Source organism: Catharus ustulatus, chromosome Z (genome assembly GCF_009819885.2).
Source record: "Catharus ustulatus isolate bCatUst1 chromosome Z, bCatUst1.pri.v2, whole genome shotgun sequence".
Lineage (NCBI taxonomy): Eukaryota > Metazoa > Chordata > Aves > Passeriformes > Turdidae > Catharus > Catharus ustulatus.
In genome coordinates, this window is record NC_046262.2 from 35935573 (window position 1) to 35948960 (window position 13388).

Consider the following 13388-nt stretch of genomic DNA (forward strand, 5'->3'; position numbering starts at 1 on the left):
CCGGGGCTGGCACCGCCCGGCTTCTCATTCTCCCTGCCCTGCGCCTGGGGTGGCGCCACTGAGCTTCTTGTTGCGCCCGGGCCGGGGCTGGTGGCAGTTCCCTCCCTCCCCGAGCGGCTCCTACCAGCTGTGGCCGCCCACTCCCGCCCCGCCTTGTGACTCGGCGCTCCCGCGGCACCGCCCCCCCATTGTGGCTCACATTTCCAGTTTGGCAAATTTTGCAACTTTGTCCATTATATAAGTCGCACCGGACTATAAGATGCATTTCTGAGTTCGGGGGCAAAATTTAGTCAAAAGGGTGCGCCTTATAGTAATGAAATTACTGTAAGTGTAATACATGGTGAAGGTTTGTGTAGTTTCTGAGAGACTGAATAGCTTGAGGTAAAATCCATTGAAGGCGTCTACAAAACAGGATGCTCTAAGAAAATACTGGTTTTTTATTTTGCTGTCTTTATACTTAGATGCTTAGATGTTGTACGACAACAGCAGCACACACCCAGATGAGACAGGCTATGGGCTAGATGATCTTTAGATTTAACATAGGAAGACTGCCATTTTAGGTGTCTAGTAAAATAAAATTAAAATTACAGTAGTTTCATGACTATAAGGCGCACCAGATTATAAGGCCCACTTCTGAGTGTCGGCAAATTTCTGAACTTCTGTCCATATATAAGACACTCTGGACTATAAGGCACAATTTTTTTTTGCAGTGAGGATCCGCCGCAGGCTCTCCCTGCTCGGCTGTCGACTGTGGCCCCGCCTCTACCCGGCAGCCGCGGCATTGTGACCCCATGGGCCCACCTCTGCCTGGCAACTGCGGCAGCCACGGTCCCACAGCCCCGCCTCCACCCAGCTGCCGCGGCACCGCAGCCCTGCCTTTACCCAGCGCTGAGCCGCGGCACCGTGGTCCCACGGGTCTACCTCCACCCAGTACCTGCAACCCCACAGTCTCACCTCCACGCGGCAGTCGCGGCCCCGCGGCCCTGCCTCCACCTGTATGCCGTGGCCCTGCGAGCTCCCCCACGGCTTGCAGCTCACACTTCCGGGTTGGCAAATTTCCGAACTTTGTCGATGTATAAGGTGCACCGGACTATAATGTGCGCTTCCGGGTTCGGGCCAAAATTTTAGTCAAAAGGGTGCGCCTTATAGTCATGAAATTACTCTTCTGCTCTTAGAAGCTTGCAGTTTACACAGGGACTAGATCCAGCTGGAGACACAGCAAAGATTGAGTCCAAAGTGAAAAGAAAAAGTTTTTCTTGACAATGATAAATTTGGATTAAACTTAGTTAGAGCACAGGGATGGCATTTTAGTCATTCTGATGCTTTAGATGGGAATATGTGGGATTTAGGGCTATGTGAGACAAGCTTTGTGTTCATGTCATCTGTATTTTTTTTAATGACTACTTCAGCACTAGATAGACCCTGTATTAATGATGCGCACTGAAAAGTAAGTGCAGAGTAGTTTTAGAATATCTACCAGGGTAATTAAATTAAACTTTTTTATCAGGGCAAGGGGAGCTTTTAGGAGTAGAGCAGTTGCTGTAAGGAAATGAAGTTCGAAGTATAGCTGTGGCCTTTGATCATCACTGTCTCTTAATTTTAGTTCAGGGCTTTTACTTTGTAAGGATGAATTTTCATTACAGGCAGTAAAAACAAACTTCATGGTTTTTAAAATACTGACTTTATCAGCAATACAAAATCACATTAGGGAAGCTTTTATGACTCTGGAGAGCTTTGCCCTGAGCCAGCCATTCCTATCAAGCCAGTTTTATGAGGATGAAATGCAGAAGTCAGGGTTGCATCTTTATAGGGTTGATCCTGGAGGTTTTTTGCTGTGGAACAGTAGCTGTTTTGTGCAGGAGGAAGGATAATATTGGATGGGTTATTGCAGTGGTGTTTTGGGAACAGTTTCTGATAATGTAGGCTATCATCTGTGTTTGAATTTGGGCTTTGTGAGACTTGTGGTTTTTTTTCCTTGATTTTCCAGTTTGTAAAGTTTTCTGTAAGTAACAGTGTTCTCTGTATCTGACAAGCTATCTCTAATTTTAAATAAGCACCTCTTCAACTATCATTTACTAAGCTGATTTATTTTTCTTTAAAAAATACCCCAACGCATTCCAGTTTAAGTGGATGCTGTCTCCGTCTTCCAAAGATTCTTTGAAAACTAAGCCAAAGAAAAGAACTATTGTCCTGGGAAGTGGTCGGAAAGGAAAAGCTACTATACGTATTGGTAATGCTTTGTTTTTTCTGGCTATAGTAAATTTTGTCTGTAAAATTTTATCTTAATGCTTAAGAACTTAAATTAAAAAATGTATGAATTGTGTAAATGTTAGTGTTTTACAGAATGCTTGTCTCCAAAAAAAACCCCAACCCTGTTTATTCTTAATTATATCATACATCTTCTGTCATCATTGGTATCTGTAGGAAACTTGCTTTTGTTTTTAGTGCTGCTAGATACATGGCTGGAAAAATGGTAGGATTTACTAACTTTGAAATGTGTGGAAGCATTGCTCGTATTTATTCTGTATCTCCACAAACTTTCACTTCTGCAAAGGCTCGCAATAGTTAGTTGTCTAGTTCACCTACCGTTGTAACCTTTCTGTAGCAGACTGTCCTCTGCCAGACCAAAAAAATAGGCATTTTTTAACTGATGTACAAAATGTTCTAAGATTTTTTTTTAACTTCATGTAAACCTACTATATATAGTATGTTTAAAATAACATAGGTATCTTGAATATTTGCAATTAAGTACGATAGCTGCAACACTAAACGTTTTTCAGTAAGCTACTAAAAATTTCACTGTAGTACGTTTCACTGTCTCTCGTTTTTACTCTAGTTATCTGGAAGCAGAGAGGTAAGCATCAATCAAAAGAAGTCTTTGTATAAATAAACAACAGTGATGAGGGTGGTGGTGGTAGTGGGAGAAAAAATGCTTGGCAAATGTGGTTGTGGAGGGTTTTGTGGTTTTTTGTTTGGCTTTTTTTCTGTTTTGGGGTTGCTAATTGTGTGTGGGTTTTTTATGTGTTTTGGGGCTTTTTTTTAAGAGAGGGAGGGAGTCAAGGTGAAAATCATCCTGTTTATTATGTTCAGAATGAATTGAGATTTTTAATCCCATTAACTAAGTTATCCATTTCCATATGTTACAAAATCTGTTATTTTATTGATGGCAGAGAAACAATAATCTGAGTTCTTACTAGTTTAACTGTAGCAAATATTAGATGATTACAGTAATTTCACGACTATAAGGCGCACCCTTTTGACTAAATTTTTCCCCCAAAGCCGGAAGTGCGCCTTATAGTCCGGTGTGCCTTATCTGATGGACAAAGTTGCGAAATTTGCAAACCTGGAAGTGTGAGCCAAAATGCGGGGACGGTGCCATGGGAACGCCAAGTCGCGAGGGGGGGCGAGGAGTGGGCGACCACAAGTGGCAGGAGCCTCTTGGGGAGAGAGGAAGCTACCGCCGGCCCAGACACAGGCACGGGCTGAACCAGAAGCCGGGCGGCACCACTCCAGGAGCGGGGGTGGGGGGAACGAGAAGCCAGGCAGCCCTGGCCCAGGCGCAGGGGAAATGAGAACCTGGGCGGCCCTGGCCTGGGCGCGGAGGGAATGAGAAGTGCGAGCCCGCAGCAGCCCCGAGCAGAGCCCGCCCGGCGGCAGCATCGGAGCAGCGGCGGCGCGGCCTGGGCGGCCGCGATAAAGCAGCGGTGGTGTGGCCCTTGCGACCGCCGAAAAGCAGCGATGGCAAAGCCCCTGCGGCCACCGAATCGCGGCACCGGCCGGGCCTCTGCGGCTGCTGAATCGCGGCGCTAGCCAGGCCCCTGCGGCCACCAAAAAGTGGTGGCGGGGAAGCCCCTGCGGCCACTGAAAAGCGGTGGTGGGGAAGCCCCTGCAGCCGCTGAATCGCAGTGCCGACCGGGCCCCTGCAGCTACCAAAAAGCGGCAGCAGGGAAGCCCCTGTGGTTGCCGAAATGCGGCGCCGGCCGGGCCCCTGTGGCCGCTGAATATTGGCAACAAGTGGCGCAGCGGCGGGAAAACAGCAACAAACGCTGCCACCACTGGCTGCAGGGAAGCCGGGACACAGCGCGACTGCACGGTGGGAGCCGTGAGCTGCGCCAGCTGGTGCTGGGGATGGCCGGGAGTGCCGGGGCCCGCTGCACGGGGAGGATGCCTGGGGCTGCGTTTAAAGGCTACACCGATCTTTGAAAAATGTTTGCAAATTGAGCTCCTGCCAGTACGTCGTTACTTTGTTGCATGCCGTGCGGCTCCTCACTGCAAAATAAAAGTGCGCCTTATAGTCGGGTGCGCCTTATATGATCTACAAAGTTGCGAAATTTGCTGACTCCCGGAGAGTGTGCTTTATAGTCCAGTGCACCTTATGGTCGTCAAATTACTGTGGTTTTCTAGACTTACGAGTTTCTGGCTTTGAGAGAATGTGAGGCACAGTGATCATCCACATTAGTTTTCTTTGCTGAGTCTACTCTGATTTAAACAACAGAAGACCAGACCAGTGAATCCTACCTTTTCTTATTAGTCCTCTGAGGGAAAGAGCTTGCTGGTCTCCTGTACAAGCAATCTGCATGAGTACCAGCTTTATTTTTAATTATTTTGCCCATAAATAAAGAATGTTCTCATTCTAAAGCCACTAGAGGACAATTTGAAGCACACAGATACCTTTATTGTCTACATGAATTGTCTAAATTCTAACATGAGACAGCGTAATTAGATATCTGAAATTAGTAATGCGAATAAACCTTTTCGTCTACAAAGCTTTACCTTGCTTTTTGAAAACCAGCTTGCCTTGCATCAAACTAAAAGCGGTTAAGTGTATCAGCTTCTAATCTCAAGTTTTTGTACACTTTAGTAAAATTAGACTTTATGGCAGATTTCCCGCAGTCCTTATTATTACATAGGAAACTTTATATACAGTAACCTGTGAATTTGTATGTGAATAATAAGGTATAACAAATTCTCTTTTCTTCTGATCTTGATCTTCAATCCAGGGTTATCATCTAAAAAATCTGTAAGTCCTGGGAAAAAAAATACCACTGTGAGTGAGAGTTACTCACCAAAACCACTACCACCAGGCACAAGAGGCTTCCTTCCTTGGCGGACTGCAGAACGTGCAAAGAGATGCAGGTGAGGTTTTCACAGTGCAAGGGAAAATACTAAACCATAAAACTTGCATGATAAATACAGTAGAGAGCAAAGTTAACTTTTTAGAATGCTATTTGAAAGTTACACACAGAATGTCATCATAGTTTTTGTGTTTTTATAAATTTTGAGGAATTTACATAAATTCTTCTCTAGTATTTAAAATACACAAAAATGCATGATAGCCATAGGAATATTTATATGCAGCAAAAACCCCCACCACAACCAAACCTGCCTTATCTTCTTGTTTTTTTGTTAATAATGATTTATCTGATGTATCATAGGTGAAGAGGCAAGTTAATGTTCTAAAACTTTTGTATAGTTGGTTTGAGATCCAGTTCAAGGTTCTTAGGTATTTTCCTACCTCGTTTTTCTGCTTCACCTCACCTAATACCCGCATAGTTATTGTGATCATCTAAGACCTGTAAATTAAAATAAAACTGAAAAAAACCTTACACATGGAAGCTTTTTTTGCACATTTTTTGAAACAGTTTTTGTTTGTTTTTTAATCTATTCCGTAGATATTGACCTCTCAAAATGGAGACTATATAACTATTTAAACAAAAGAGTTACTTAATGCTCTATTGCAAATGTGGTTGTTGAGCTTGCTTTTCAAAATGCTGAACACCAAACTCTCCTGTTGACTTTATTGTAAAATAATTAACTAAGTAAGATGGCTACTGAAGATATTAATGTTAGCATCCAGTAGTGTTGCTCGAAATCATGATTAAGTAATCATTATGAGAATGTAATGATGCTTAAAGGGATATAGTGCAGTCTCTGTTGCTGTTTTTTTACTCTTCTTCATCTGTCCTAGAGTCTTGTCTTTGGAACATTATGAACTTATTTTCTTCGAAAACATGGTTTTTTATTCTTTTTTATTCCCTAACTTCAGAGGCAAGGCAGTGGATTGTGCTGGAGAATTGCCAGTGAAGATTCAGGTACTATTCTCTCACATAGTGGTTTTGTTTTTAGTGGTTGGATGCCTGAGAAAAGGGGGAAGTGTTCTAAACAAAATCTCATTGTCTGAAGGCTAAGACTGGAACATTCTTTCAAAGATTCTCACTCATAAAAGTGAAAAAAGTAGCTTACATCAGCATTTGATTTGAAGCTTCTTTGATACTTAGTTTACTTCCGTTTCTGTTTCTGTCTGTTCGTTTTATAGTTTTACCAGCTTGCCGAGTTGGAGTATAGGCACAATCCCTCCAAAGGCAATAGGAGTAACTAACAGCATTTTTCTTGGAAGGCTTTCTGCACCATCTTTTCTGTCTTGCATTTGGATTATATACTTTTTTGCACCTATCTGTAAGCTGCTCCAGTAAACCTACCAGGAGAAGAAAATCCCCATCTTACTTCCTACTGTGTTGCATGTAGTTTCCATCACAGAAGGATCTGATGTCTGCAGAAACCACCAATTACCCTCTGCTCTGGTGTAGGCTTCCCATGGTTTGGAAAAACATGGGCTGGCACGGGATGCCTGTGGCATCCCTCTGCTTTGACAAGAGTCATCCCTGACTAGAATGAGGGTATTGGCTCTACCATGGATCACCTCTTCCTGCTCCCAGCCTGAGATTCCCTCTGCTTTTTCTTACTCTTTTTGTTCCCACCTCTTGTGCCTGTCTGGCATTTTTTGCCTTGAAATGGGTCAGTTGGGGCTGGCTATGTCCTGCATGGCTGTGCCTTGCAGGGACTGACTTTGCTGCTAAATCCTAAACACAAATACTCAACATAGGCACACATAGGATTGATTTTTTTAATATTGTTTTATGCAAATTCTTTTCAATGTGTATACATAGTAAGAAACTCTGGGAAACAACTGTATTTAACTTAAGGTTTTGATATGATTTAATCTTTGATTTTTGCTACACATTGTAATATCGTGAGTGGACATGTTTTACCTTTCTGGTGTAACTAGACAGGTCTTCCTGTGAAAGTGACGCTAGAAAGTGCTTCTACATCTGAAACTGAAGATACAGAAGATTCAGAGGATGTTATCCAGCAGCCTAATTTGGCAAAATCATTAGATAAGACTGATGTAGCGCAGTATCAGCAGTTAGAGGTAAGAACCACATTCAGTACCTTAGACTCCATAAAGGTAAAATATATCAGTTAAACCATGTTTAATTCAGAAAATTCTAATTAAATAAGTAACCTATTTTGGAGCAGAATTTCAGAATAATTTAATACAACTGCAGTATGCATAATTTCTCTGTTCCAATCTTGAATCATAGTGCGCAGACCTTTTGATCAGTGTTACTTCCTGTAGTACTTTCAAGTATTTCCTTTATAAAAGTAGTATGTTATATATAAAAGCTAAAATATAGTAATGACTGTTGTGTAAAAATAGTTGAAAGTGTTTCAGATGTATAATTGAGCCTAGTGAACTTTTTTCATATGCTTTTTATCATTCATTCTACTTCTTCAATACTTAAAGAACTTTGCAGTAGTGAAATCAAACTATTTCTGCAAGTGTCTTGACTGGGAATGTTCTTATAAAAGAAAGGGGTAGAAAAAAAATATGTATCAGTGGCTCAGTAATGCTGCTGAGGTAACCTAGCAGTATTATAAAGTAACACCTTTAGGCAGAACAACTGAATTGTTTCTGAAATATTAAGATTTGAATTCTGTTTGGAGAAACCAGTGATTACTTCTGTAAATAAGATTGACAGTCGATTGGGTTTGCTGACTGTCAGAGCACCACACTGGGTGAGTGTACTGTTCGTATGTGTAAATACTGGACTGTATTGGACACTTAACCCGTCTTGATGTAAGAGGAGTGAAGTTAAGTTATAACTTGCTGTAGGTTTATCAGTAGTGGTAATGTTTAGGATGGCATAGAGTTGTGGAAGGCAAAAGGACTGTACAAATGCTGCTTAAATAACTACCAGCATTTCCAGCTGATGTATGCTTTTTCTTTAGACCTTTTTCTCTCTAGAACTTTCGCTCAGGAAGATTTCAAGGTTTTCGCATGTTGTTGGAACTTAGTTTTATAGCAACTTTTACTGTTGGTGTGCAATGAATTGACATTGCACTGTGTGGTGGCTTCAAGAGCACCGTGTCTGAAATCATAGAATGCCATGTCGTGTGCAAATTGCTCCAAAAACCTCTGTGTAGGAACTACTGTGCTTGCAGAAACCTTTTGGTGTTTTTATTCTTGGTGTTTGGAGAGGGAAGAATATTACATTCACACAGCAGAGGCAGGCAGTGTTTTGTGCTTTGGGGAAGGGTTGTCATACTGACCTGTTGTATCTGTGTTAGCTGTAGTACTATATGTAGGGCAGCTATAAGGAAGAGACAATTTGTGATTAATTTGAACTTCCTTGGAGGAAAACACAAAAATTTTGGCACCTACCCCAAAATTTTTATTTTTCTGTGTTTGTAAAGGTCCAGATTTTCCTGAGTTTCTGAATTTGAAAACCAAAACAATTTTTTAGGCCATGGTTGCTTATCAGATAGCACCATTTAAGTGATCTGCGCCTGGTTCTGTTCCTCACCCATTTCTGTTTCTGTTTCCTTGACACAAAGCAGGTTTCACATTATGGCAGAATCAAGCTATCAAATGGGCACCACTGAATTGTCTATTTCCCCCCTGTCACTTAGTGCCTTTTCATTTCTTGCTTCAGTCTCTTTCTCTTGTGCCTTTTTTCATGTTTGTCTGATCATAAGACTGTCATTAATCAGTTGTTACTACACAGCAGCTTGCGAGGAGAGGTGCTTTGAGGAGCTGATCCAACTGAAAAGTAGTCCAATGTATTTGGTGGTAGCAGGCCTTTCTGTAAATGGGACAAGTTGTTTTAGAACAATGATGGGAATGCAGAATAGGAATAAACAGTAAGAGGTAGGAGTTCCTTAAACTGCTGCTTTGTCAAAAAAAGCTCCCCAACCATCTCTTGATATGACTGAGTGACCAGATTTTCCCTTAAGTATGCAAGTCTTTGAGTACTTCTCTACATCCTTCTGAGCATACTACTTAATGAAATAAGTAGCACTTAGTTGTGTTCTCATTTAAAAAAAAGCCTTGGCTAGTGAAAGCCTAATTTCTGCTTTAATGAAAAATAAAAAATTATATATGATAAATATTCTTTCCTTCCACTAGAGGGAATCAAATGTCACAGCTGGTTTTGATGAAGCCTGTAATTGAGGTAACTCCCATACTGTTAAATTTTAACTAGGGATTTAAATGGTGGACTACACCCTTAATCTAGTTAACAGGGCAACTCTTTCTACATCTCACTACTTTGTGAATTACAAAGAAATTGAGATTGTACAGTAACTTTTTTAAAAAAATGCAGTCAAATATAAGAACATGGCTGATTAGTTACTAATTTTTTTAAAAGAGAATTTAATTTTTTAAATTTCAGTTTTATGCCTCTGTCTAGTGTTGAAAGGACATACTGCTTACCGTAATTCTGAGGGTTACCTATATTTTTGGTATTCAGTTTCATCTCAAAGTCTTCAGTACTGTCTTTCTGGACTGTGATACTTGAGGGCTTAGTCTTGTAGCTTGGATGTACATTTAACTCTTTGATATATTTTAATAATTTTTTTCTGCATAGTGACTAGGACGTTGTATCAACTAGTGAATTTCTTAAAAGCAAATCAAAGATTAAAGTGTACATATACCTGTAATAGAATAGTGACAAATTACAGTAAATTCATTATTATAAGCCACATCATTTTGACTAAAATTTTGGTCTGAACCCGGAAGTACGGCTTATAATCAGGTGCGGCTTATATATGGACAAAGAACAAAAAGTTGCTGTTTTAGTTTGGAGGACAGGTGTCTGCTGAGAAAGGCAGGAACTTCTCTTTGAAATGGAGAATGTAAACCCCCTCCCTCCAAATTATTAGAATTTTGAAATCAAGGGGCTTTCAGGCAAAGATACAGGAATTCGGAATAACAGTTCTTTACTAGGGGCTTTCAGGCAAAGATACAGGAATTCGGAATAACAGTTCTTTACTAGGGAAAGTAAAATAGAAATACAGTACTAAAAAGAAACAAACTTCAAACCCTGACAAAGTCAGAGTATCTTTGACATTTCAAACCAGCAATTTGAAGAAAAAGGTCAGTGCTTTCATCTTTTTAATCTAAACTCTGTCCACAACAAAAATACTGTAGAAGTACAGTTTCTAATGTAGAGTTCTTAGCCTACGTCCTGGAAACTTCAGAATACAAATAATTATACATATGCACCTGCACTATAAATTGAAAAGTAAGAATTCTTCAGTCTGTGGTAGCTGTTAATGATCCTCAAAGCTAGGTTGGAGGATTCCAGGTTACATATCAAGTTATCAGTGTGGAACATTATAGTTTGTACTTTCTGTGCTGTGCTTCTGTGTGTGTTACAGGTTTTACAGCTCCTGTGACTTCCACATATTCAAAGGTAGATGGCAGTAAGACTGTGGTATTTGTGGATGGTTCTCTTTAGATATTTGCCCCCCACCCTATGCCTGGAGGTTAGATAGTACTAAATCTGTTTTGATGCTCAAATATGAGTATGATGAAGACAGGACTAACTTTCTACTTGCAGTGTTTGCTTGGTTGGTGCTAGTGTAGGGATTTTAGCAGTGGACTTCGCTGGAGTAGTGACAGACCATAATCATCACTTTGAGTGGTTGTCACTAGGAGGGCTATATAGAGAGAGTATTCTAGAACCTGCAGCTTGGAATCAGTTGCAAAAGCACCTTGGAACTTAGAACATCTTTGCATTTGTAGAAGGTTTATTTTCACTGTGCATTCTGTTGCAGACTAGTCTTCTCAACTGATTGCTTATGTTAAGTGCAGTAGTATGCATTTGAATAAGCTTTTGCGAATGAGCAAACTATTTCAGTACTATTTGAATCTTTGATTCTTTTTAGAATTACTTGATATGGTGTGGACGAAAAGCAGTGTCCTTTTACATATGTGTGACTGTATACAAAGTGAAAGGGAGTTTTGTTTACTGTTTATTTGTATAGTCTTATCTCTGAAAAATAGAATAACTTGGTATTTCAGCTTTTGGACCAAGAGATTGTTAAGGTGTGCAAGAACAAAAATTTTTGCTTGTTTTTCCAGTTCATATATTGTAATGAAAGATGATAATGCTCTGCTGGGATGCAAGAAAATGCGGTACTGCAAATCCTGACTACTCTTACTGAAACTGAGATTTACTACGTAGAATTAATAATTAAAATACAAGTTTACACATCTCATGAATAAGACTAAAATATATTTATGAAGTGTTTTGGGTTTGTTTTTGTTATTGTTAATTCAACACTAAACTTGGAATTGTGATTAACTTTTTACTGAAGAACTAAGTGAAACCGATTAGAAAAAAAGTACAGATTTACATTTCAGAATTTTGTATTCTTACTACTGAGAGTACAGTTCATCAGAATTTTATACTCTTACAGCTGTAGGAAGGAATAAAATCCTGGATAAAGAGTATAGTTGGAAAATCTAGATATGGCTGCCAAGAATTTCTCACTAGCCTCCAAACTGAGCTTTTGATGATGTAGATATATTTAGTTAAAAATGGTGCTTGAAAAAGTGGAGGGGAAGTAGAGAAGAACATGGTTGATGGTTGTGTCATAGGCCAAAGAGACTTGGACTGTAATTTCATATGATCTGTTCCAATGTTACAAATCTCTTAAGTGAGTAACACTTATTTCTACTTCTGTGTCTTAATATTTTGCATTCTAGAGTTATGTACTGGTAGACCTCTGTCTTGTATTTTTGAAGAGGATATGTTTGGAATGCCATTTAGAAGTTGTTGCTGAGTTGTTTTTTTCAAATTGCATGTTAGTCTGACGTGTTGATATATATATTTCATGGTGGTTTATCTGTGTTTTGATAGTTGGAGCTGGAAGAATGCATGGAAAAACTAAAGGAAGAACAGAAAGCTAGAGTAAAGGCTGAGGAACGATTACTAGAGGTAAAGATACTTAACTATTAATGATGTTTACTTTTAAAGAAGGCACTGTTCAGACAATCCACATGTTAATTAGGAGTAATTATCAATGACCACTTATGTGGCAGCTTCCAGAGTTTCAGTTCAAAGTCATGTGGATCGTTTACTGGTCTTAAGGGCAGTGATGAAATCTGTGTTCAGTAATGTTTGTTCTACTGATCCTGTTCAGAGCCTTGAACTCCAGCTCAAGCTACTCTTTGAATGTATTTTATTCATTTTCTGAAACACTTATGATCTGAGGCATCCTGATACTTGTTTCTCTCAAGAAAGCGATTAAATCTGTTTCCAGTATGTAAACATGGATAGTTCTTTGTCTCCCAACTTGCCATGACTTGTGCTGAAAAGCTTTATGTCTCAATTGTTGCTCAATTTGGTTTATACTGTACCTTTGGTTTTTAAGTTTTGTTTCTGCAGGCAATAACCATATTGGATGGTTTTCTGCATGTCAGTTGTGAAACGCAGTTCAGCTTTGACAAAACTGAGCTACTTATCATAGTTAAATTGTGAGGTCTATTTCTCCTCTGCTGTTGCTGACCTAAAAATATTTTTCTGCTTGAATAACCAGGATTTCTTGCAATATATATGAGTGTAAGGTAGTGTAAACAAATGGATTTGGTCCTTACATGTGATTTGGAGGGGAGTGAAAGTGGTGATATCCTTTGAAATATGAGCAACAAATGATACCCCATAGTACAGGGAGCAAATATCCACAAAGGATTCAGCACTTCTCAAAGATGGATTGTAGCCCTCTTGTGTGACTATCCCCATCTTCCTGTAATGTGATGTGCACCAGTGTGCTCTGCTGGGTGTCTGTTGTTCAGATCCTTAAATGCTTTTTAGGCTAAACACCCCCTACAAGAAATATTTCTCTATCAAGTCTAGGCTAGTTGGACTTAGCACCTTGTCCCTGAAGTGATGGAATAAACCAAGTAGCATTAATCTCTAAAAATGTTTATTTTGTTGCTTATTTATTAGCTACAGTGCACTACACTATATTTTTTTTGTCCTCTCATAAAAAATATAAGGTGGAAAGCCTGTGGTAGTACTTGATTGCATAACTGTAATCTTAAATGAGTGAGTTAATGCTTTCCTCAAGCATAAAACTTCGTATATCCTGTAGTTATCATGCAGTTTTCACTTTCATCATGGATTTGATTAATGGTTGATGTGGAGAAAAATTTAATAATCTTAAATTTTCAGTTTTGGGATGCATAGTGCAAAGGAGAGGTAACAGTGGTATGCATTCCCCCAATACAGAGTGGTGAATATAAAGGAGGACATTGGCCT

The 13388-nt window shown here is 39.8% G+C and overlaps 1 protein-coding gene across 9 annotated transcripts in view; it reads left to right on the forward strand.

Moving 5' to 3' along the window:
- CEP78 (centrosomal protein 78) overlaps positions 1 to 13388 on the forward strand; it is a 31500-nt gene that overhangs the window by 12488 nt on the left and 5624 nt on the right. For 7 of the 9 annotated variants that reach the window (XM_033086285.2, XM_033086286.2, XM_033086283.2 and 4 more), the window contains 6 exons: positions 2122 to 2230; positions 2837 to 2854; positions 5001 to 5136; positions 6047 to 6092; positions 7067 to 7210; positions 11988 to 12065. In XM_033086285.2, the coding sequence (XP_032942176.1) occupies positions 2122 to 2230; positions 2837 to 2854; positions 5001 to 5136; positions 6047 to 6092; positions 7067 to 7210; positions 11988 to 12065 (531 nt within the window). The remainder of the gene's footprint in view (positions 1 to 2121; positions 2231 to 2836; positions 2855 to 5000; positions 5137 to 6046; positions 6093 to 7066; positions 7211 to 11987; positions 12066 to 13388) is intronic. The other 2 variants (XM_033086280.2, XM_033086282.2) reach the window with 1 other exon arrangement.